This window comes from Cydia pomonella, chromosome 1 (genome assembly GCF_033807575.1).
Source record: "Cydia pomonella isolate Wapato2018A chromosome 1, ilCydPomo1, whole genome shotgun sequence".
Classification (NCBI taxonomy): Eukaryota; Metazoa; Arthropoda; class Insecta; order Lepidoptera; family Tortricidae; genus Cydia; species Cydia pomonella.
Window position 1 is genome coordinate 2,446,750 of NC_084703.1, and position 25,825 is coordinate 2,472,574.

The 25,825-nt window shown below is 39.1% G+C and overlaps 1 protein-coding gene across 1 annotated transcript in view; it reads left to right on the forward strand.

The window, feature by feature from the left end:
• The window catches only part of LOC133526497 (laminin subunit alpha), an 84,957-nt gene that overhangs the window by 27,108 nt on the left and 32,024 nt on the right, over positions 1 to 25,825 (forward strand). Inside the window, exons 14-30 of the mRNA XM_061863157.1 lie at positions 202 to 378; positions 1,641 to 1,763; positions 2,887 to 3,045; positions 4,841 to 5,094; positions 5,987 to 6,123; positions 6,687 to 6,825; positions 8,309 to 8,497; positions 9,859 to 10,194; positions 11,807 to 11,956; positions 13,294 to 13,432; positions 15,077 to 15,231; positions 17,622 to 17,781; positions 19,010 to 19,150; positions 21,266 to 21,358; positions 22,122 to 22,284; positions 23,579 to 23,741; positions 25,564 to 25,686. Coding sequence (XP_061719141.1) covers positions 202 to 378; positions 1,641 to 1,763; positions 2,887 to 3,045; positions 4,841 to 5,094; positions 5,987 to 6,123; positions 6,687 to 6,825; positions 8,309 to 8,497; positions 9,859 to 10,194; positions 11,807 to 11,956; positions 13,294 to 13,432; positions 15,077 to 15,231; positions 17,622 to 17,781; positions 19,010 to 19,150; positions 21,266 to 21,358; positions 22,122 to 22,284; positions 23,579 to 23,741; positions 25,564 to 25,686 — 2,801 coding nt within the window. The remainder of the gene's footprint in view (positions 1 to 201; positions 379 to 1,640; positions 1,764 to 2,886; positions 3,046 to 4,840; positions 5,095 to 5,986; positions 6,124 to 6,686; positions 6,826 to 8,308; positions 8,498 to 9,858; positions 10,195 to 11,806; positions 11,957 to 13,293; positions 13,433 to 15,076; positions 15,232 to 17,621; positions 17,782 to 19,009; positions 19,151 to 21,265; positions 21,359 to 22,121; positions 22,285 to 23,578; positions 23,742 to 25,563; positions 25,687 to 25,825) is intronic.

Below are 25,825 nucleotides of genomic sequence, written 5' to 3' on the forward strand. Positions count from 1 at the left end.
GACTAACCTTCATTTAATGTCCTTTTGTAGCCTCTATTACAGCATCATCACTGCAACTATTGCATGTGAGTATAAGTTACAAGTAGTTATAACTGTTCTTCTTTCTTACTTTTTTTTTGGTTTTCTAATGTAGTGCTGTTTGTAGATGGTTTTGCAATGAACGTTTTTCTATTTTATTCTTCTATGCTATTTTATTTCCAGCTTGTAACTGCGATGGATCCGGCTCCATCGGCTCTTCCTGCGACGACGCTGGGAACTGCCACTGCAAGCCCAACTTCAACGGTATCAAATGTGACAGCTGTAAGGAGAGCTTCTACAACTATCCGGCTTGTGAGGAGTGCAACTGCGATCCTAAGGGTGTTATCGCTTCTTTTGCTGGTAAGTTGTTTATTTCTGATTTTGTGGACAAAATGGAACTTAGAACTTCTAAGGATGATAAAAAATATCACCCAGTTAATCCTGAGGGGACTTCCTCTGGTCGCATAACAATTTTTGTCATATTTTTAATTGTCATAACACTTTATGCGTAAAATTGTGAGTCATAAAAATCTTTAGTCATATTTATTCCTGAGTATAACTGGGGTTTTGTCATATGTTATAACTTGTATAGTCATTAATTTAATTCGCATAAAATTTTAGGTTAGGTTCGTGAGGTATGCACAAAAAATATATGACAACTGCTATGTAAGTCATCAAATATTATGGCAAAAAATTTATGACACAATATAATATGACTTTTCATATGTATGCGCAATGATGATTATGACTCAAGTTGTTATGCGTATCAAAGATATGACTTAAACTTGCATGCAACCCAATATGTACCCGATCCTGAGTGTAATTCTTGTGTTGGATTGCAGTATTTTTACTGAACCATTTTGCGTGTAATAGCTACTGGCACGTAAAAAACAAACGCTGTAATAAGATAATAGCCTGTCATACTTCAATGAAAATACTAACATCTTTTAAGCAAATATTGAAGTTGTATTTTAGCATTTACATGTAGCATACAATTAACATTACAGTTCAACCTTACGTGCTAATTGGAATTAAATTTATTTTATCAATACTAACCCTTAACATAAAATGGAAGGAACTACATCGCCGATTGTCGCCAATAAACTATTAATCGGCCTTAAGCTATTTACTTCACCGTCATGGATCCCAAATTTGCAATAGTGATTTCTGGTGATTCATATCAGAGAATCTGAGCTGTTATTGAGCAATACATGCTGTTCGGTTGTGGAATGCTTTGCCATTAGACATTAGACGTGCAAAATCCCTTCCCGTTTACAAAAATCTTTTGAAGACTCATTACCTTTCGCTGCCTTAACTTGCCTTTACTTATGATTGTATAAGATATAATGTATGTATGTATATATGTATTTATTTTATTAGTATGTAGGTATGTATTATATTGTTTGCGTCTTCATTTTGTTGAATTATATGTATATCGGCACTACCCGTTCAATGTTGTAAGTTCATAGTTTCCTGCTACCCAAAGGTTGTCCGCCTGTTGTTACCTAACTTTTACGTGTTTTTTCATTTCCTGTCTATTTTTAAATGTATGCTGCACAATAAAGAATATTTACTTACTTACTTACATTTTATTGCTTCTGTAAAATAAATCTTTGTACCAGGTTGCGGATCAGTCCCAGCAGGAGAGCTTTGTCAATGTAAAGAACGCGTGCAGGGCAGAATCTGCAATGACTGCAAGCCACTCTACTGGAACTTGCAGTATTACAATCCTCATGGATGTGAAGGTACGCCAGAGGCTATAACGTCGTAAATCGGAATTTGGAAATTTCGAGCAACTGTCTCTGTCACTCAAATTATACCTTAATTGGAGTACAACAGAAAGATGCTCGAAATTGCGTTCATGTCAAGCTTCACAGATCTGTTCATGAATATCCTGCCTAATGTTTCTTGAAGCTAATCAAAGTCGCTTTAAAATATGGTTTGTTTTAGTATATAATATCCATGGCTTACACCATAACGACATTTGACGTCCTATCTTGTTTAGTGGGTTCAAATCCTGATAAGGGTATTTATTCGTGTGATGACCGCGGATATTTAATCCTGTGTGGATGGAGGTTTCAATGTATAAATATTTATATATTATATGCATCGTTTGCACAATGATACATATAATATATGACCACAACACAAGCCTTATTGAGCTTAGTCTGGGGCTTAGTCAATTTGTGTAATAATGTCATATGATATTTATTTATTTAAAAAACGAATTATGATGCAAAAACATTTAACGCATCTTCTGAACTAAGTGATTGGACTAAAAATAGAACAAGAAGTATTGATAGTTTACTGGCCTTATATGGTAATTTTTTATTCTACTTCGGTGGCAAACAAGCATACGGGCCGCCTGATGGTAAGCAGTCTCCATAGCCTATGTACTATGTATGTAACATGGGCGTTGCCACCCTAAACCCGTCCCCATCTGGTTGAGCTCTCTGGCAACCTTGCTCACGGGCAGGAACACAACACAAAATATAAAAAATATATATATGGTTAAGCGACCGGTTTGGCCTACTGGGTAGTGACCCTGCCTACGAAGCTGATGGTCCCGGGTTCAAATCCTGGTAAGGGCATTTATTCGTGTGATGAGCATGGGTATTTGTTCCTGAGTCATGGGTGTTTTCTATGTATTTAAGTATTTATAAATATTTATATATTATATATATCGTTGTCTAAGTACCCTCAACACAAGCCTTATTGAGCTTACTGTGGGACTTAGTCAATTTGTGTAATAATGTCCTATAATATTTATTTATTTATTATTATTATTATTTCTATAAAAATTCACTATATTCCGAAGCTTGCTCTTTTATAAAATAAGTAGGTACTGACTTAATGATATCTCCTCAGAATGCAACTGCGACGTGAGCGGCACCCTAGGAGGGATGGGATCATGCAACACGAAAACTGGACAATGCATGTGCAAGCCCAACGTGGATGACCGCCAATGTTCTGAATGCGCTGACGGATTCTATAATCTTGATGCTGGGAATATCTTTGGTTGTTCAGGTAAGATTCTTAAAGAGCTTTAGATTATCGCGGTATTGGTTTCCGCAATTCGTCATCGTCGGCTGAGAATACGTTTGTACCACATCCACTTTTGAGCATAATCGTTTTTAATGATTTAATTGACACAAATAGGCCAAAAAAATATTTTTACACTGTTAACCGAAAATTACTTATCACGAAAGTTGTGACATATCCAAAACCTTGTGTAATGTCATAGGTATATTGTACGTTTAACATTTAAGATAGAAGTACTAGTGCTCGACGCTGCACTAGTACTCGACATGGGCACTTTATGTCAAAGTGACAAGGATTAAGTTCGAATACAGAAAAATCTTCGTTGTTCAAATTTGACCTATATTTCCATGAAATAAAGTGCCCATGTCGGTGACTAGTGCAGCGTCGAGCACTAGTACTTCTACCTTACTCATCAAAAACGGATATGGCAATAATAAAAATGCTTTTATTTCATGATTACCACTATATTCAAAATATTTGTATGGTAGGTACTATAAATAGTAAAAATACGTGCCTAAATGTTAAGTTGAATATTACCCAAATATAAAACTTTTCGTAAAAAAAAACTTTTTCCTTCTTTTCGCTCCTGCAAATTGTAAATGGTGAATGGCAACGTATTCTCACCCGACGTCATCATGAATTGCGCCTATTTTGCGTGATGAGTTGTCGGTACTACTCTTTCCAACCCAACTCGACCAAGAAGCCTAGCAGACTCACAATGTCGCCGATGACTTCTTGGAACGACCTTGGTGAACTAAGGTGCTTTGCCCGATATTCTGCCACCCCAGGACATTCTGCCTTCCTAAGGAGTTACATGATTGCTGCCATTGCTGACCACCGGTAGCATTTGACGACCGGTTTGGCCTAGTGGGTAGTGACCCTGCCTACGAAGCTGATGGTCCCGGGTTCAAATCCTGGTAAGGGCATTTGTTCGTGTGATGAGCATGGATATTTGTTCCTGAGTCATGGGTGTTTTCTATGTATTTAAGTATTTATAAATATTTATATATTATATATATCGTTGTCTAAGTACCCTCAACACAAGCCTTATTGAGCTTACTGTGGGACTTAGTCAATTTGTGTAAAATGTCCTATAAATATCTATTTATTGCTTACTTTGTGATATAAATGGTATTCTTAGTTGGATGAGATCATGCAACATAATAACTGGAGAGTATATGCGCAAACCGAACGTGGATGACCGAGAATGTTCTGAGTATGCTGATGGATTCTATAATCTTGATGCTGGAAATATGTTCTGTTGTTCAGATAAGGAGATTCTTAACTTAGGCAGGTTTATAAATATATTCTTGGGCTGTTTAAAAATTTTAGGGTCGATTGGTTCTTTGATGGGCTATTGTCGTGACGGTGATTATACGACAATTAAAAAAAAAGAAATTAGATGTAGATCCGGGCAAGTCATCACTCCACCGCAGTGGCGCAGCGTGAACTAATCTAGCCGTGGGCGAAACCGCATCTGCGAGGCCCTTTTCATTGTGTATTCCGTATTCCCAAGCCAAGGTAATAAAAAGGTTGGCTTTGCGGTGCCTCCGTAAGTGCGAGGCCGTGGGCGAGGGCTCTATTTGCCCACGCCTAGCTACGCCACTGCTCTATCGTATGGTTGAAATCCAGTATATTGTTGCGCTTTCGCGGATTTATTACGTAAAATCTTAGCTTACCAAACCTTAGTTGACGAATGATGTTGCCTCCTTGCGGAATATATCTGGTATTCTATCTATACGAGCTAACCAAGCTCTTAAACTCATTCGTCTTCCCTCAGAATGCAACTGTGACGTCGGCGGCTCCACCGACAACAACTGCAACAAGACCAGCGGCCAGTGCTACTGCCATTCCCGCGTCGAAGGCCTTCGCTGCTCTCAGCCAATCAGAGCCCACTATTTCCCGACGCTACACCAGTTCAGATATGAGCTAGAAGAGGGACAAACACCGTCTGGTGCAGTCAGATATAGGGACTCTCAGGAGGCGTTCCCGGGACATTCTTGGAAGGGTTACGTCATGTTCTCGCTTCTACAAGTAAGTTTTTTGGGCTTAGATTTCTCATCTAATCAAATTTCACTATTTCCCGACCCTCCACCAGTTCAGGCAAGAGCTACAAGAGGGACTGACGTCATCTGGTGATGTCAGATACAGGGAATATCAAGAGGCGTTCCCGGGACATTCTGGAAAGGGTTACGTCATGTTCTCGCTTCTACAAGTAAGTTTTTTAGGCTTGGATTTCTCGTCCAATCAAAGCCCACTATTTCTCAACCCTCCATCAGTTCAGATACGAGCTAGAAGAGGGACTGACGCCTTCAGGCGCAGTCAGATACAGGGATTCTCAAGAGGCGTTCCCAGGACATTCTTGGAAGGGTTACGTCATGTTCTCGCTTCTACAAGTAAGTTTTTTAGGCTTGGATTTCTCGTCCAATCAAAGCCTACTATTTCCTAACTCTCCTTCAGTTCAGACAAGAGGGACAGACGCCGTCTGGTGCTGTCAGATACTCAAGAGGCGTTGCCGAGACATTCTTGGAAGCTTTACGTCATGTTCTCGTTGTTACAAGTAAGTTTTTTGGCCCCGGAACCAATTTTAAGGCAAGGAAGCTCTCAGCCAATCGGAGCCCACTACTTTCCGACAGTGCACATTCAAATGGTAACTTTTCTCGTTAAATCATGATTTAATTTTGTAAGAACTACTCATAAGAAATAGGTATTACAAAACATGATACACCGCAAGAAGGAGTATGATTTTAGCAGGTTTAGTGCCTGGGTTTATATCTGCAGTTGATTCAAAACTATTGATTTGTTTTTGTATGCCTCAGCCACCGATGGGCTTTTTGGCCAGGGTAACTTAAGCTATTAACAACCTTCTAAAAGGAGGTTCACTAGAACAAAGTAGTCAGGTTTTCAAATGTTTAACGTCTTCCAGAACGAAGTCATCAACGTGGTACAGCTGGGAAAGTCATCTCTCTACCGCATGGTGGTCAAGTACGCCAACCCGCTCAAGGACCCCGTGGTCGCCACTATACTGGTCACCCCGGAGAACCCTGGAGATTCGCAGCAGACGTAAGTACGAGTATATAATATTTAAGAATCGGCAAGTCCGTCAAAATACGAGTATGAAAAGTGTAATAAAAGCACATGTTTAGAATAATGCTTACTCTTAAAGATATATCTTTTATATCCATTATAAAAGCATATTTATTTTATATAATTTACGTACTTACATATTATTTCTAAATACAATACATCCAATGACACTGCAATATTCCGATATTGGGCGCACTTTTGATATTTGAGAGGCAATTTTCTTTGAATAAAGTTGTATTTGTTTAAGCAAAGTAGGCGCAGTGGCGTAAATCTTAGGGTTGGAATATTACAGCATAATATTGTCAATTTTGCTTGTAGGTAAACGAAAGTGGAGAATGTTTTGCCCCGTTGACGAAAGCCTGCTTCGCAGGTTTGGGGCAGACTGGGAAATAGTACCCTGTATCAGAATGATTATGAAATTACTGATAGAAAATTAAAGAATTCGTGAAGTGAAAGCGACAAAGTGTGTGAAAAAAAGAAAATCAAAATTAACGCTCGGAGTTCCTAAATTTTAAACTTATATCACGAAAACTTTTCAGGCATAACGTGCTCCTAAGACCAACTGTGAAGCCGCAACTGGTAACAGTGGCGGGCGAGAAAGGGAACACCCCATCACCCTTCGTCATGGACGCTGGCAACTGGACGGTGACCATCAAGACCAACAAGGAAGTGCTCATTGTAAGTAGTCTTCCCTCGTTGCATCCTACGGTGCGAGAACTCGCATGCCAGTTCATTACATTGCGGTATTTGATCGGTTGGCCGAATTTATTGAAACTTCAATAGTCCCTAAAGCATAAAGAAAATTGTTCTGGCAACAGCGGTGCAGGTAGGGAAAGCGATAGGGCTTGCAACTGTCATAAATGGCGCCAGCATAGGTTTTACCTATCTCTATTTTTGTTCTATGAGATTTGCCTTAACGGGAGCATCCCAGCCATAAAAAAAACAAGAATTTGACACTATGCTTAGGTTTGACAGGTAAAACATATGCTGGCGCCATCGGTAAAATACTTTGACCGGCCAGGCCAGGAGTCAAGTCTGTCTAAGTCTGATGATGGTATCCTGGAGAAAAGAGGAAACTTTTCGAAGTATACAGATTCACCTTTTTATATATGTGCTGTATTATAATAATGAATGCATATTTTTTACCTCGTCGATGGCAATCAAGCATAAGAACAGAACCACCTGATGGTACTCGTAACTTGTGGATGCCTACAACTCCAGGGGTGTTACATGAATCCTTTAAAAACCTGTACAGTGTACACTCCTTTTTCTAAAGAATCCCACACTATAGTTCCATTGATATTTATGTTGCATTTACTTTTGTAACGTACCTCGCTTTTGTGTCGGCATATTTAAGGCTAACTTGACCATATGATCTTTGTCGCCCAGAAGATCATATGGTCAAGTTAGCCTTAAATATGCCGACACTAAAGCGAGGAAGTGGAAGACCACCTGCCACTTGGCTGACGACAGTCGAAAAAGACATGAAAGATGTTAATACAGACGCTGAAATAGCCAAAATTGAGGAAAAGAACAAGAAAGGCCTACCCCAAGTAAATGGGTAAAAGGTCAAGAAGGAAGAAGAAGAAGAAGAAGATTTACTTTTGTAACGCACTATGTTGTGAGCTGATGAATGTATTAAAATAATCCTCCTCATACCTCTCAAAGGCGATAAATTACTATCGATATCTAACCTCCATCTTAGTCGGTAACGAACCTGCCTACGAAGCAGGAGTTCCCTGGTTCAAACCTTGGTAAGGGCATTTATTTAGTCTAGCCTAGTGGCATTCTCTATCTTAACTATCATCTACATCATTGAGTTCCTGAGTTGTTATTTAAGTATTTATATCTATATTATATATATCATCATCTGATACCCACAACACATGCCTTATTGGGTTTACGTGGCTATGTTTATTTATGTAAGGAATTGCTTATTGAAACATATTGGAATTATTTTTATTCGTAAAGCGCTATCTCACTCTTACATTATTGTTTTTACATTTGTCTATCCTCATTACTCTAGTGGTGTTATTGTTATTACATATCGAATGAGATTATTATGGTTCGACCTAAATATCGACTTTGAATATTTATGTTGTTTTAATTTTAAATTTGACATCTGTCTACCCTTACATTTATTTATTTATCTAATTCCCAGGACTACTTCGTCCTGATCCCCGAAGCGTACTACGAAGCCACAGTTCTCAAGAAGCTGGTAGACAAGCCCTGCACCATCGGAGACCAGGATCTGTGCAGGGAGTTCAGATACCCGAAGCTCAGCTCTTACCCAACCGTTGATGCCAGTGGGCTGACGGCTGCTGCTAGCGATTACTTGGATGACAATGTGGTGAGTTGCCTGTTTGTTCTCCTTATGGACTCTCTTTGTAGTAATTTGTTAGGTAGTTACATAAAAAAGATCCTATCTGCTTTAAAATTTTATTAGTTAAACACAGCTCGTCATGCTGCTGTCATATTTAGCTATGTTTCGGTTAATTTTATATATATTTATATGTATGTTTATGTATGTCTATTTGTATTCCTTATATGTGTATGTTTTTCACTGTAATTGTGTGTGTGAATGTAGGCTTCATAACGGTTTAGCAACACCTACTTTTTCGATTAACTTCTCTATTTCCGCTACCCAAAGGTTGTCTGGAAGAGATCGCTTTTTAGCGATAAGACCGCCTGTTGTCTGCCTGTAAATTTAATCAATTGTTTATTTTTCTTGTATATTTTTACTGAGGTGTGCCAATAAAGAGTATTCTATCTATCTATCCCGTATAAAATCTTTAAGTTAGTTGGAATCTAAACGTAAAACATTTTGACATGAGAAATTCTTTCTCACTTCATACTGATAGGCGTGCATAAACTGTAGGGGGCAGCACAGGACAAATCGGATTTTTGGCGCCAGGTGTAAATGTGAAGTTTATGCTTCCAATGTAGCCCACAAGATGGCAGAACCTACTATCCACAAGAAAACTTACGAGAGCGGTAGATGGTAGCACTTGCTTTGGCGTGAAGTGACAATTTACATGTTTATATTTCCGATTCAGGCCACAAGATGGCAGACCCTCCAACGCACACGGTCCCTATTTTGTTTTAGCTTCTCATGAGATTTAGACTTGAAATTGACAGTGCCATTAAATTCGTAATTGTTACCAAGCTATACTGCGCAGATATTTCAGTAACAGAGAGTAAGAATCCTTACATAAAATTATCATTTATAGTGGTCACACTTTGTCACTACAAATGGATGCAAAGTTAGGTTAGACACGTACTAACACCTTATACCTTTACCTAGTGTGTATATAATTGGTTTCGTTCATCGTTCGGTCCATTCGTTTCTCATCAAATCGCTAGTAATTATGCTAATTGTTATATTTATATGTTTATTTAAATTGTAAATGTACTGTATGTACTGTCTGCTTGATGTATGTGTAATTTTCCTATTCCTCTAATTCATTCGTGCACTACCTGTTCTAAAAACTTACTGTTCTTTATATCCTGCTACCCTAAGGTTGTCTGGAAGAGATCGCTTACAGCGATAAGACCGCCTGTTGCTACCTTTCTTTACATTGTAAATCTGTTTTTTTTAATTTGTCTTCTTTGTGGTGCAATAAAGAATATTAAGTAAATATTCTTTATTGCACCACAAAGAAGACTTACTAATTTCCTATGAAAAACCTGATTTTCGAATTTCTCTTCCAGCAACTAAAAGAACTCGGCGTACCAGCATCCACCATCCCCGTTCTAGGCACCCAACCTCTCACCTACAACTGGATTATCAAACCTAATGGCCAATACATCATACTCGTCGAATACGTCACCCCTGTCGACCGCAACGCGGTTGACATGGTCGGAAATCGCGCGAAGATCAACAGCATAATCAATGTTAACTTCAAGACTGGCAGCCAGGAGTGGCAGGGAAGATTGGTCCTTAATGAATGTCTGTACACGAAGCCGTGTAGGCAGGTGGTGACTGATGATAAGGCTAGGGCGTTTGTGGCTGAGGTGTTTGATGAAAATAACGAAATCACACTCGAGGTAAGTGAATTTTAATATTATTTTGTATACGAACTGTCCCTGTCTTAATTCTTAGGCTGTAAAAATCTTCTTTTAGAAATACCCCGAATACAGGGTGATTTCGGGGTCGTGGAGCAAGAGAACATTTATTTTTTTTGTTTTATACTACGTCGGTGATAAACAAGCATACGGCCCGCCTGATGGTAAGCAGTACCCGTAGCCTATGTACGCCTGCAACTCCAGAGGAGCTACATGCGCGTTGCCGACCCTAACGCCCTCCCGCCCCTCGTTGAGCTCTCAGAACATCGTACAGAATCTAAAGATGAGCCTAATAATGTTGTTAATTATTTATTATCACCAATAATGATAATTATTTTTCAGATGACGAGTAGAAAAAATCATTTTTGCATACAATTTGGTCACCCTACTCAATGTGACGTCTTGTCGCTTTCCATACAGCGTATGTCAAAAGTCATAGGGTGACCATGATTACTTCGTATAAGATTAATTTTATTTAAAAATATAAAAAAATCACTAATTATATTTTAATCAAATACTACCATATGATAATGTGGATCATTTACAGAGTCATAAAAAGTGGTTCTGGATCACGACCCAGAAATCACCCTATATATCCCAATAACGTAATAACCAGTATTTCAATTAAATAGAAATTTTTCTTGTACATGAATTCTACTTAAACACAGTGAATTTGTTATATCTGGCCTACTGTGAGACATTTGAAGGGTGAATAATAGGTCATACTGAACAAATTTCTCTACGGGGTTCATCCCGTATCGCAAAAAAAAACCTGTTATTTTATAGAAAGCATTGACATGTGATTCGTCGAAATGTATGTGGACCCCATAGTAAAAGTTGTTCGGTATGACGTACATATACTTAGAGTATGGTCAGATATAAATCAATTATACATGATTTAGAACACGACCAAGCCTCTGAATAAGTGCTTATACTCACAATGCTTTCGAGGTCAGGCGCAGATGCAAAATGTTTTAGTTCGACATCGATAATAAAGATTTATGGGCACATTTTCCTTGGTAACTTATAATCAGTGATCGGAACTATGGGAGTAAAACTTTAACAAAACTTGTTAAGCGGACATAAAATAGTGCATACAGCCCTAAAAATATTCATGTCCATAGGGATAGGAATAGTATAGTACTTACAGCCATAAAAATATTTACATTCATAGATATTCGAATATTTTTAAGACTATAAGCACTCTTTTTACGTCCGCTTGATAAGTTTTGTTAAAGTTTTACTCCCATAGTTCCGATCACTGCTTATAATATATATTTCAATTTAAGCGCAACAACAATAACCGTCTGAGAGGTCATCATTTAAAGCTGGAAAGGCATAGGGCTCACAGTAACCCATACAAACACTTTTTCAGCAATCGAGTGGTGAGGGCTTGTAACAGACTCCCAGAAGATGTGGTTTCAGCACCAAATGTGAACCAGTTTAAAAATAAATTAGACAAGCACATTATATCTACTACTCGTTCATGATAACTATCTTTATGAATATTGGATACAGGTCATATCAGTTGTCAAACTGCCTGCCTGCTTATTAAATAATAATAATAATTTAATATTTCTACTTCTTCCTACAGGGCAACGCAGACAACCTGGCTGGTATAAAATCAATCACGGCGATACCTCAATCGGAATGGCATTTGGCTTACATAACGCCAAAACCATTCACGCTCAGAAGAAACGGCGAGACTTTTGTCAATGGATTCGACAACGCTAATACTAAAGAGGTATTTATTCGATTTTTGACTACCATTTTGTCATATTTAATTCAAGCTATGGAAGGTAGAGGCAAGGAACAAAATCTCCATATACCAAAAAGTGTCCGACAGAAAACCATAAATAGGTGGCGCTACAATACCTAGAATACTTGAGAAAAAAATCTAATCATAGACAGCGCACTTCACTCCGTCAATAACGCCTAGGTTCTTAGCTACTCTAGCGCTACTCTGGAGAGATTTAGATTATTTATAGCTGACAGCTGGAAACTTTTCCAACAATTCTGCCTGAGGAGTTTCTGTTCCTTCCATTGTGGTCACCTAGTGGATATGACGTCCAACTTTCAATACGGGGGTCGCGGGTTCTAATACTGGCTAGTACCTATGAGTTTTTCGGAACTTATGTACGGAATATCATTTGATATTTACCACTAGCTTTTCGGTGAAGGAAAACATCTTGAGGAAACATTCGCGAAGGAACAAAGGTGTATGTGGAGTCCTCGATCCGCATTGGGCTAGCGTGGGGACTATAGCCCAAGCCCACGCATGAGAGGAGGCCTGTGGGATGTATATAGGCTGAATTATTATTATTATAATTAAACCTAGAAAACAAGAAATAGAATCATGAAGCTTCGGTAAGGTTACATTACACTTTCAAAATATCTCTTTGCTTTTGCAAGGCATATGGCGAATAAGATTTGATATTTCGAGTGTCATTGACTGAACATCCCGTTCGGACGATCTTCGTTCTCTTTACGGATAACATTCTTTCTTGTGGGAATTAAATTCCTGACATCGCGTGCCAATCTTATCTCTATCCTTACTTAAAGCATACAATTAGATTTATTTGAATTATTAAAAAAAATCGGTGGTGTTTTATATTTTTCGTAAAATGGTCTATCGTCATAATTATATAAGAGAATTTGAAGTAGAGGTCAAAGAAAATTTTGTAGCCACAGTAAATTTACTGCCATCTTTCGACACATGATTAAAACTTTTAGAACGCCATTTGACTTTGTTGGTTTCGTTGTGGCGCCATCACTCGAAACGATGGCGCCATACCTTTGGCTTTTGATCTATTATATGGCGCCACTTTTTGATATTTTACAAATTTAATAAATATCAGTTAAATAATAAGGATCAAAGTCGAATGGCGTTCTAAAAGTTTTAATGTTAATAAAAAAATTAAGTTAAAAAAAATATCACTTTGTAATTATTTATGTGCGGACTAGATGGTTTGCAAAGGAGAAAATTTTTGCTTTTAAAACTGTCATATTGTCGGCAAATACGTCAGCGTCCTGGATCTGTGACAGCAACTCATTTCACAGTTGGTAAATCTTACTTTTCAGGTGAAAATAGAGCCGTCAGATAACAGTACAACCCCGGCTTTCGTAGTGGCTGGCTCTAAACCTGTGACTGTCGATATCTCTGTACCCACTCCTGGACCGTATGAGTTCTTGCTGCACTACCATCAGCCTGATCATCCAGGTAAACCATAAAACGTTTTCAGAAAATATTGAGCTGGCTCTAAAGATTGGCTCTATTTTATTATAAATAAATATTATAGGACATTATTACACAAATTGACTAAGTCCCACGGTAAGCTCAATAAATCTTGTGTTGAGGGTACTTAGACAATGATATATATAATATATAATTAATATTTATAAATACTTAAATACATAGAAAACACCCATGACTCAGGAACAAATATCCATGCTCGACACACGAATAAATGCCCTTACCAGGATTTGAACCCGGGACCATCAGCTTCGTAGGCAGGGTCACTACCTACTAGGCCAAACCGGTCGTCTTATCCTATTATTCAAGTAGGCATATTACAATGCGCTTATGAACGTCAAATGGGAAGAGGGTATCCCAATAAGGACCGGTCAGAAACTCGGCGGGATACATCTTTTCAAAACATTACATCTTTTAATTTACATGCATTAAATAAGAATAACTCAGTGGTGGTGGCCGAGTGGATATGACGTCCGACTTTCAATCCGGAGGTCGCGGGTTCAAACCCAGGCTCGTACCAATGAGTTTTTCGGAACTTATGTACGAAATATCATTTGATATTTACCACTAGCTTTTCGGTGAAGGAAAACATCGTGAGGAAACCTGCATACATCTGCGAAAAAATTCAAAGGTGTATGTGAAGTCCCCAATCCGCATTGGGCTAGCGTGGGGGACTAGCCCGAGCCCTCTCGCACATGAGAGGAGGCCTGTGCCCAGCAGTGGGACGTATATAGGCTGAATTATTATTTAATTATTATTATAAATAAGAATAAAAAATTTAGATTACTATAGAAATCATATAGAAATAATATAGTAAGATGAGTAAAATTTAAGACAGTTTCGTGCTTCGAATTTGACAGGTAAACGAGATGGCGCTGTACAGCTCCATACATTTTGCGGTAACTCTGATTGTCAAAAGTTGACGTTTGACAATTCAGTGACGGCAAAACATATGGCGACCACATCCTTCCACAAGCTCAAAATATTACCGAACATTCTCCTCTCGTGTGAAAGTCAACACCGACATTGGCGAATTCACCCTGTGCAAATTGGCAGGGAGTAAAAGCCAGAAGAAGAAAAAAAAAAAAAAAAAAAAAACATATGGCGCAGTACAGCGCCATCTGTTTTGGATGTCTAACTAAGGGGCACGTTTTTTTCTTCGACTTTACTTCTCAATTACAACAATATTTTTGTTATCAATTCTTTTTAGAAAAAAATCCTAATTTAATTAATTAAAATTTACATGTATTAATCTATTTCAGATTTATATTTCTTTTTAATTCTACCCCGACGATCCTGTTTAAGGAGATAAATTATTATATTATTTTATGGTTTTATGGAATTCTTACATGTTAGTTTGTAGTTTTTGCGAACGTGATGTGTATTCTTATAATTTTGGCTTAGGAAAATTTGTATTGAAATTTATATCATGAAATAAAATAAAAAAATATATTACGTTCATTTATCTTTGGCTCTAGAAATGGTTTAAGACGGCTTTAGTATCAAAACTAAAAAGTTGAAAAGCATAGTTTTGAAATAAAGAGGAGCCAACATTTGCGTTGGATCCTAAATGACCACCAAGTGGTACGTAAGCTTAACCTCTTCTTCCAGAGAGCTCCATCGACGTGACCATCTCCTGTGGCAACGACATCCACGCTGGCCGAGTGACCTTACCCTTCTGCGGCTCATCGTCAGGCTGCAGGGAACTGCTTAAGCTACCGAGCGAGATATTTGATGTTACTGACAACTGCTCGTTGACTTTTGAGGTAAGATTTTGATTTCTTTGTCATACCTCATGTCATACTTAAACTCAAACCTCTAATAAATTCAGGAACTTTAAAGATAGTCTACTATGCGTATATTCAAACCCTACTAAACTATGCAATAACTATATGGGGCAATGCATCAGATATTCAGAAAGTACTAATACTACAGAAGCGTTCTATGAGGATCATGTGCGGTGTCAACCGACGGGACTCAGCCAAACCTATTTTGAAAAACTAGGAATAGTGACAGTAATATCGTTATTTATTTATAATTCTTTGCTAGAAATTCACAAACAAGCAGACTCTCTTCTAAAATTATCTGATATACACAATTATAACACGCGATTCAAACACAAACTGCTTTTACCAAAGCGGCGACTTAAAAAAGGTCAAAAACAGGGAAATTACTTAAAGATTGAAATATTTAATAAACTGCCATTGGAAATAACTAACCTCCCAACTTATTCTAATTATTTTAGGAAGCATGCCTTCTACTCTGTGACTGAATATTTAAACTGTGATATTGATATAAAAAACTTTGCATAATGTTAAGTAATTACATTGAATTTACGTAATTATTTTGCTTGAAAACAACTATTTTTAATGTATTATAGTGTATTGGAATTATATTAATTATTTGATTGTTTGTAATGATGTACCATGTAATGCACATATTACTTTATGGTGAATAAATGAAAGTTGAAAGTACCGGGGCTTGCTTGCTTAAAGACTGCGTGAAAAGCGACATGGTCTCTTTTGACATCGATAGGGACACTTGGGAGGATCTCTCGTCTGATCGTGATGGATGGAGGGGTGATATTTCGAAAGGTCGCGATATTCACGACAACGCGTGGTTCCAAGACCTTGCCCGAAAACGCGCGAAGAGGCACAACCCACCTGAAGTTGTTGCCAACATGGCTCCCTCCTTTAACTGTCACAAATGTGGTCGCAAATGCCGGTCCCGCATTGGCTTATACAGCCATAAGAGACGTTGTCCCTCACATACAAACGCTGCATAAAATCATCTCTCAAGATGTTAAAGGCCTTAAGACCGTTTTGAAAAGATCTCATTTGTAGTTTTACATGTATGTAAAATGTATAATTGTTGGTGCAATAAAGAATATTTACTTACTTACTTACTTACTTACTTGTTAATAAAATTTTGCGGAGCTGCGAGTGACTGTTTGGTTTTCATCTTTCTAGTGGGTAGTGACCCTATGAAGCCGACCCTACGAATCCCGGTAAGGGCATTTATTTGCGCAATGAGCACGGATATATTTTCCTGAGTTATGGGTGTTTTCTATACATACATATAATCACGCCTATTTCCCGGAGAGGTAGGCAGAGGCCACGGATTTCCACTTGCTACGATCCTGACATACATCTTTCGCTTTCTTCACTTTCATGACATTCCTCATACACGCTCGTCGTGCTCTTGATCTGGCCTTTCTTCAGGATTTCCCCGATTAGATCATAGAAAGACCGTCGAGGTCTACCCCTTCCAGCTCCCTCTTCTACTTCTCCCTTATACACTCTCTTCACTCATTCTTTCCACGTGTCAAAACCATCTCAACATTTTCTATGTATAATGATGTCGTCGATATTGGGATGAAGACCGCCAGGCTAAAGTGGGACTGGGCTGGACATATCTGCCGGATGAATGATGACAGATGTGTAGTCGTGGCAGAGGCAGACCGAGAAAGAGATGGCGGGACGACTTGGATGCGTTTCAGCGGGACTGGCGGGATCTTGCTCAGCACAGGGAGGATTGGAAAGCTAGAGGGGAGGCCTTTGCCCAGCAGTGGGACACACAAATAGGCTAATAAAAAAAATAACAAAATTATGTATAAGTAAGTAGGTGTGTGTTTATCTATTTAAATACATATATCGTTGCCTAGTACCCATAGTACAAGCTTTGCTTAGTTTGGGACTAGGTCGATCTGTCTACGACTGTCCCCATATATCTATTTTTATTTTTTGCGAGAATCTATCAAAAATTATCAAGGTTGCAACCATGTAAGCTTAAAAATGTAGGAGATATGATATGGCACGAAGATTATGAGCAGTTGTAATCATTTCACCTTATAAAACAAAGTTTACGTCGCGTCTCTATGTCGCGATAAACTCAAAAGCTACTGAACGGATTTTCATGCGTGTTCCTTCGGTTAAAGCTCATTTTTGAATGTAGGGGGAGGTTACACAGTAAAAGACATGTTTCTTCGATGCAGGTGTAATTGCAACTGAGTTAATGATCTACTATGGCTACATATATACATAGATACGTTTAAACAATGCGGTTTTAAAGTGATTCTACAAGGAAAGTAAGTAAGGTGTATAATTTGTTAAGATTTCTGTAATGTAAGTTGTTATAACGAATATCTAATCCTCAGGGTGCTGACAACAAAGGAGTGTCCCTCCAAAGCGTCCTGATCATCGAACCTCGCTACTTCACGGAATCGGTGCTGGTGGAAGCCAACTTGATGGACTATACCAGAGAATTCATCACCAAATGCGCCAGCAACCATTATTACATCGAACCTGAAGTCACAGGTAATTCATCTCCTATTTTTTTTTGCATTAGAGAACAATCTTACATGTCTTTTTAGTGAAAAACGCTTTTTTTATCAAGAAATATTACTTATGAAAGCAATAACAAAATTTCTAAACCGTTATCATGTACTTGGCGCAAAACCTTTTAATTTCGGTTTCGCTCGTAAAACCGTTAAGTATTTTTAAACCGGTTTTTATGAGAACTGTTTTTGTAAAATTAATCGGTTTAGAGCAATAAAAACCGGGTTCATCCTATGTGAGTGTCTATGTTTACGTGGCACAAAGCCGGTCGGCCGTTTCGTCGCTCGTCAAATAAACCAATTTTTTAGGTTACAATAAAGTTCTTAAAATGTTCGGAGGAAAACCGATATAAACCGGTATTTACCGGTATTTTTTAAACCGGTTCCGAGCTTTGAGCAATAGAATGTAAATGATCGTATATATTATGTATGTAGTATGTACGTACCGTGACTTATTTTTCAAAAGTGTTTTTCAATAAATAAATAAAACACGTCAAAATGACGTACCTTCTTTCTAACGCTAACTAACGAACTTAAACGCCAATCTAAAGAAAAATAAAGACCGTTAAAGACTTTGCTGGACTACAATACAAATTCAGAAGATCAAACCGAAAATATTTCTTGTCTAAAAAGCGGCAAGAAAGCTCTGAGAATCAGCGTAATAAATATTGTACTCAATAAGCAGTGATCGGAACTATGGGAGTAAAACTTTAACAAAACTTATCAAGCGGACGTAAAAAGAGTGCTTATAGTCTTAAACATATTCGAATATCTATGAATGTAAATATTTTTATGGCTACTATACTATTCCTATCCCTATGGACATGAATTCTAAAATTCTTTAGAGATGTATAAGTCTCTAAGTGTCAGAGATAAAATATAAAAAAAAGATATTAAATTATCCTTAGAGATGTAGAGGGTCTCCAAGGCTTGAATTCTTATATAAATAATCAGTGATCGGAACTATGGGAGTAAAACTTTAACAAAACTTATCAAGCGGACGTAAAAAGAGTGCTTATAGTCTTAAAAATATTCGAATATCTATGAAAGTAAATATTTTTATGGCTGTAAGTATACTATACTATTCCTATCCCCATGGACATGAATATTTTTAGGGCTGTATGCACTATTTTATGTCCGCTTAACAAGTTTTGTTAAAGTTTATATTCCATAGTTCCGATCACTGTCAATAAGTTATTCTATCCCAGGATTCTGTCGAGACGCCGTGTTCTCGATAACGGCGGAATACAACAGTGGGACACTGTCATGCGCGTGCGATGTTGAAGGATCTACGGACTTCGAGTGTGAAACTTTCGGCGGACAGTGCAAATGTCGGGAGAACGTTGTTGGTACGTATATGACACCAACTACGCAAAATAGTAGTTAATGACATTCAAAACAAACACCTACACAATATGGGTAAAGCAGATAGCTCCATGCGCAGAGCATGCATGGAAGAAGAAACAACAAAACACATTCTCCTAGACTGCAAACAGGTAGAAGTAAGGAGTAAATACCTAGGGACTCCGTGCACACAGGAGAGGCAGTTAGAAACCTGAAAGTATTGCTAGGCTTCATGGAGAAGCTGGGGTGGTTGGAGTAGCACTACCTCGTTTCACGCAAAATAGGCACAATGGGTAACTAACTGGTACGTATATGAGAAGAATACTCGTGAATCCAATTAGGGCCAGTGTAAATACCATAGTCTACCGATAGTATAGAAAAATGTTATCTACCTCTCTCTTACTAAAGAGAATTTGAAAAAGAGGTGTATTGTCAAAGAAAAAAGAAAAAAGGAAGTCTAAGGAGAGACTTTGCCTCCTTGTGTGTGTTCTACCGCTTGTACAATGGGCTGTGCTCTGAAGAATTGTTTGACATGATGCCAACGGCCGCTTTCTATCACCGCACCGCTCGCCATCGGCAGGGTGTTCATCTTCACACCCTAGAACCTAAATGGTCGCGTACTGTGCGGTTTAAGAGGAATTTCCTCCCGCGAACGCTTCGGCTGTGGAATGAGCTTCCTGCCGAGGTTTTCCCGAGGGGCTACAGTATGGGGTTCTTCAAAAAAGGAGTGTACAGGTTTTTAAAGGGTCGGCAACGCGCATGTAATGCCTCTGGTGTTGCAGGCGTCCATAGGCTGCGGTGACTGCTTACCATCAGGCGGGCCGTATGCTTGTTTGCCACCGTCGTGGTATTAAAAAAAAAAAAAGAAAACTTTATTGCGACGTAAGTTTACTGCCATCTTTCGACACATAATGAATGTTCAATTTGTTAAATATCAAAAAGTGGCGCCATCTAATAATATATAATAGCATCGTTTCGAGCGATGGCGCCTACGCCACTTTTTGATATTTAACAAATTGAACAAACATCAGTGAAAGAATAAGGATGAAAGTCAACTGGCGTTCTAAAAGTTTTAATTATATGTCGAAAGATGGCAGTAAATTTACGTCGCTACAGTTTTCTTTGGAAATACACCTCTATTTCAAATTCTCTTTGCTCTTACTCAGATAAGTAAGAGACAGATAACGATTTTAGATTTTTCTATGTTGGCGATAGGCTGGAACTGCACGATACACATTCCATTTGTTCGCACTAAACGGTTTGCCTCCTCTTTTTTGTTACGGACGGCTAAAGAATGGAATGCGCTCCCGCCCTCTGTATTCCCTGATAAATATGACCTCGGTCTCTTTAAAGCAAGAGTAAATAGGCTACTACTGAACCAGTGAGCTCCATCTTAGGCCCTGTCTTCACTTTCCATCAGGTGTGACTAGAGCCAATCGCCGATCAGTTTTTAATAAAAAAAAAAAAAAGGCCCTCTGGTGAATTTCGTCAGTTAATATAACAGTGGAACTTTAGATGTGAAATACATAGATAACATAAAGGACGCATAATGCAGTAGACATTTTACAGATGTCGGTGAAATATCAAAAATACTCCAAAAGTTCTATTAAACGTCCCATGATTGGTGCCGATAACATACTGTTTTTTTCATTCAGTACGCTGATACAATTTTCTTGGTCTATGTGTACGTAACTGAGGTATGTTTCATTTCATTATTATTAGTATTTTTTAACATATAATAAATAAATAAAATAAATAAAATAGGACATTATTACACAAATTGACTAAGTCCCACAGTAAGCTCAATAAGGCTTGTGTTGAGGGTACTTAGACAACGATATATTGTATATAATATATAAATATTTATAAATACTTAAATACATAGAAAACACCCATGACTCAGGAACAAATATCCATGCTCATCACACAAATAAATGCCCTTACCAGGATTTGAACCCGGGACCATCGGCTTCGTAGGGAGGGTCACTACCCACTAGGCAAAACTGGTCGTCGTACATATATATAATGACCTTAGTTATAAGTAGTCTTAGGCTAGTCCTGTATTGTTACATTTTGTGGTTATTTGAATAAATTGAAATTGAATTGAAATTGAATTTCAGGTCGCACCTGCGAAGCTTGCAAGACAGGCTACTACGGGTTCCCCAACTGCAGACCTTGCCATTGCTCACAAGCTGCTATATGTGATGACGACGGTAAGATTATTCATTAGAACAACATTGGAAACGACCATCTCACTAAAAGGTTCTGTTGAAGTGGGTTCCTATTTGGTGGACTGTATATTATAATACTGGCTCACTTTTACTCATTTTATTGTTCTACGACAAACAAGACATCGCGGAAAGAAGAGAGAGCAAGCACACAGATAACAAAAAAAACCGGCCAAGAGCATGTCGGGCCACGCTCAGTGTAGGGTTCCGTAGTTACTCTTCCGTCACAATAAGCTAAACTGGAGCTTAAAGTATGGTAGATTGTTAAGGGATGAACTGTGGGAAATCCTCCTGTGGGAATCTTTTTACTATGACAAAATATAGGGAAAACTTTTTGCGATAACTCAAAAGCAGCTAAACTGATCATGTCCGCTATAGTTTTCATTTAATGTCTTTCTTAAGCTCTACTTCCACCATTTTTTTCATATTTTTTGGTCCTATGGTTCAAAAGTTAGAGGGGGGGACACATTTTTCTTTTCTTTTTCGAGTTTGTTCACGTGACGTGTGCCAAAAGATATTTTAAATTCAATATTTACAAAAACATGGTCATTACAGGCCCCTAAAAGTAGTTTAACATGTTCTTATAATCCCAAAGAATTTATTGTGATACAATTCTGCCCTAAGATTTGTAGATGGAAACAACCCTATTGTTGACTCGCACAGACCTGCCTCCACCATATCGCAATGAAGTGTCTCTAGATTACCTTAACATTAATCAGCTACTGATAGACTTAATCATACTTTTCAGGCCAATGCATCTGCCCCCGCAACGTGATCGGTGAGAACTGCAACGAGTGCAAACCTCTCACGTTCAACTTTGACGAATACCGCGGCTGTGACGACTGCAACTGTAACCCGCTTGGTGTGGTCGACGGGAACCTGGAGTGTGACAAGCAGAGCGGGAACTGCCAGTAAGTTAACTGCATATACTTATAACAAAGATACATTTATTAAGATGCGTAAAATCTAAAACAATTTCGTGCTTCGATTAGGGACGTGCGCGTTGGAGGGTCTGCCATCTTGTGGCCTGAATCGGAACAATAAACGTGCACATGTACACGTCATATGTTTTCTTGTGCATAGTAGGTTCTGCCATCTTGTGGGCTACATCGGAACAAAAAACATCACATTTACGTCTCGCGCCAAAAATGTGACGGCTCCTGTGCTGCCTCCTACAGTTCATGCACGCTCCCTCAGATTGCCAAAAGTTGACGTTTGTCAATTCAATGACCGCAAAACATATGGCGCAGTTCACCGCCATCTGTTTTGGATGCCAAACTAAGGGGCACCTTTTCTCTTAGAATTTATCTCTCTATTAGAATCTTTTATAATAACTCGATTGCTTTAGGTAGGTATAGGTAATTAGCTTATAACTATCAGCAATCTTCTTTATTTAGGGCGGTTGCAAACTAGCGTATTTTTAAGGTTGTTTCGGCGGTTTTTTTTTAATACTAAGTCAGTGGCAAACAAGCACACGGCCCGCCTGATGGTAAGCAGTATCCGTAGCCTATGTACGCTTGCAACTCCTGAGGAGTTACATGCGCGTTGCCGACCCAAACCCCCTCCCACCCCTCGTTGAGGTCTGACAACCTTACTCACCGGCAGGAACACAACACTATGAGTAGGGTCTAGTGTCATTTGGCTGCGATTTTCCTACATTTAGTTTTTACGAGCGTACACGCTAGTATGTACTTGCATGCAATATTCGATACATTGCTAAGGACAGAGTACAAGTACAATGAATCCAGTCGATCGACCAAATACCACAATGAAAATTGCATTCAAGTTCTTGATCCGTCTAAATGGGGCTTTAAGCATTGGGGTACCTCTGTAGCTAAATCCCCATTTAGGAGGATTGAAACATTGATGAGGAGCATTTGAAACAGGAGCAACCAGTTACAAGTCCTGGAGAAAACGGCAGCTACATGTTCCAGACCTTTCACTTTCTGCTGGCATTAGTAGATCAACTTTGCAACTTTGATCATAGATCAGTCGTACGCAGTAAACAAAAAAGCTCAACTCGAGCAGTCATATAAACTGTGGTAGATCAGTTGGTTCAAACCGACCAGACTGGTTTGAGTTTGGATCTCGCACAAATCTATAAATCCGTTTTTCTCGTTTTAAAAGTTGTGATTTTATATGCCTTGGTTTGTTCAAATTGAAACTACATACTTGGTTATACCAATTTTATCCCTAACTCCTCAGGTGCAAAGAAAACGTGGTAGGCCGCGTGTGCGACCGCTGCGTGCCCGGGCACTATGCGTTCCCCGACTGCGTTCAGTGTTCGTGTAACACGGACGGCACCACGGACGACGTCTGCGACCAGGACACGGCGCAGTGCTACTGCAAGAAATACGTGCGATCACAGGTACGACCATTTATCTAAGCCTCAAAAAAGATACCTACGAGTATTGCTCGTCGGTCCGGTGGGCTACTAAGAGAAATGAGTAACCATTCGCTGATTCAATACATGTAAGGTTATAAGCCTTGGCCTTCAGGGCCAATAGTGTTACGTATAGTGCTCACGACCCTCCGAGATGATTTGACATGGAAGTGTGCTCCCAGATTGCGTTCAATATTCGTGTATCACAAATAGCACGATTGACGACATATGCGACTAGGATACGGCTCAGTGCTGCTGCAAGAAATACGTGCGATTACAGGTATGTTTGCTTATCTACATCTCCAAAAGGTGCTTGTCGGTATTAAACGGCCACCAACAGAAAGGTTCTATGTGTACAGGGATAATTAATCGTACTTCATGTTTTCTTTGGGTGGAAACGAAACGACGTGGTGGACGTCGCGGTGGATTTATACATTTATAATGTCTAAGACCCTGGGACATGATGATTAGACGACTGCGTTCAGTGTTCGTGTAATACGGATGGCACAACGGACGACGTCTGCGACCAGGACACGGCGCAGTTCTACTGCAGAAAATACGTACGGTCACGTCTGAAAATATCGATACGGACAAAGTGCCAAAAATATGTATACACTACCCCATTATATGGGCCATAAGGTAGTGTATCAATATTTTTGGCACTTCGATCGTGTCGATGTTTTCAGACGTGACTGTACGATCACAGGTACGACAGTTAACCTTAGCCTTTAAAGGTATTGCTCGTCGTCGGGTCACTGAAAGAAAAGACAGATGACTAACTACCCATTCACTGGTTTAATAGATATAAGGTTACACCCCTTGGGCTTTAGGGCTTCTTTACACTTTATCTGAACTTCGAAAAGGTAACTATTTCTCGTCGGTTCAGTGATCGGCCAACGAAAGAAAGAAGGGGGCCCTTTTCATGCTGCGAGTTTAATTATGTACTACCCACACACCATAGCTATCTAAAGCCTGACCAGAAATATATGATCATTGTCAAGAGGGCGCTGTTATTCTCATGTATAGGGCGACAGTTCAGTTAAGTATGAAAAATTTAGTTCCAATGAAATTCCGCAATATGGCGCGTGATCATATATTATATTACTGGTCACGTTTTACCCTCTATTGGGATCTCTTGTTCCGCAATGGCGTCACTGCTACGATTTTTCGCATTCTCACTTGAAACTCCATCACGTTTAAGACAAAAAACACCTGGTTGATACATACTCGCACATTTCTTGCCAAAATATGTAAAGGGGCCACTGACAAGTTCGCTGGGCGATATTGGCCTGTCAGTTGTTCCCGATTGTCAACTTTTGCGAATAACTAACAGGCCGATATCGTCCGGCGAACTGGTAATCAGATTTTCGGCTCGTGAACTTGCGGATAACTTCTCTTCTTCCTCGCGTTGTCCCGGCATTTTGCCACGGCTCATGGGACCCTGGGGTCCGCTTGACAACTAATCCCAAGATGTGGCGTAGGCACTAGTTTTTACGAAAGCGACTGCCATCTGACCTTCCAACCCAGAGGATAAACTAGGCCTTGTTGGGATTAGTCCGGTTTCCTCACGATGTTTTCCTTCACCGAAAAGCGACTGGTAAATATCAAATGATATTTCGTACATAAATTCCGAAAAACTCATTGGTACGAGCCGGGGTTTGAACCCGCGACCTCCGGATTGCAAGTCGCACGCTCTTACCGCTAGGCCACCAGCGCTTTTTAGGCAACTTGCGGATAACTTGTTAGCTTGAAATCACTCATTGTTCTATTCTATGTGTCGAAACTGATCCCATAATTCCTTCCGCAGGCTTGTGACGTCTGCCAAGAGGAGTACTTCAACCTGCAGGCCAGCAACCCCGACGGATGCACCAAGTGCTACTGCTTCGGGAGGACAACTAGGTGTTCTAGTTCTTATCTTACTTGGGTTAAGGTAAGCAAAACATACTTTAGTCATTTTTACAATAAGAGAGTGTATGGGCAAACTAATAGGGAGCGTGCATGAACTATAGGAGGCAGCACAGGAGCCGTCAGATTTTTGGCGCGAGGCGTAAATGTGATGTTTATTGTTC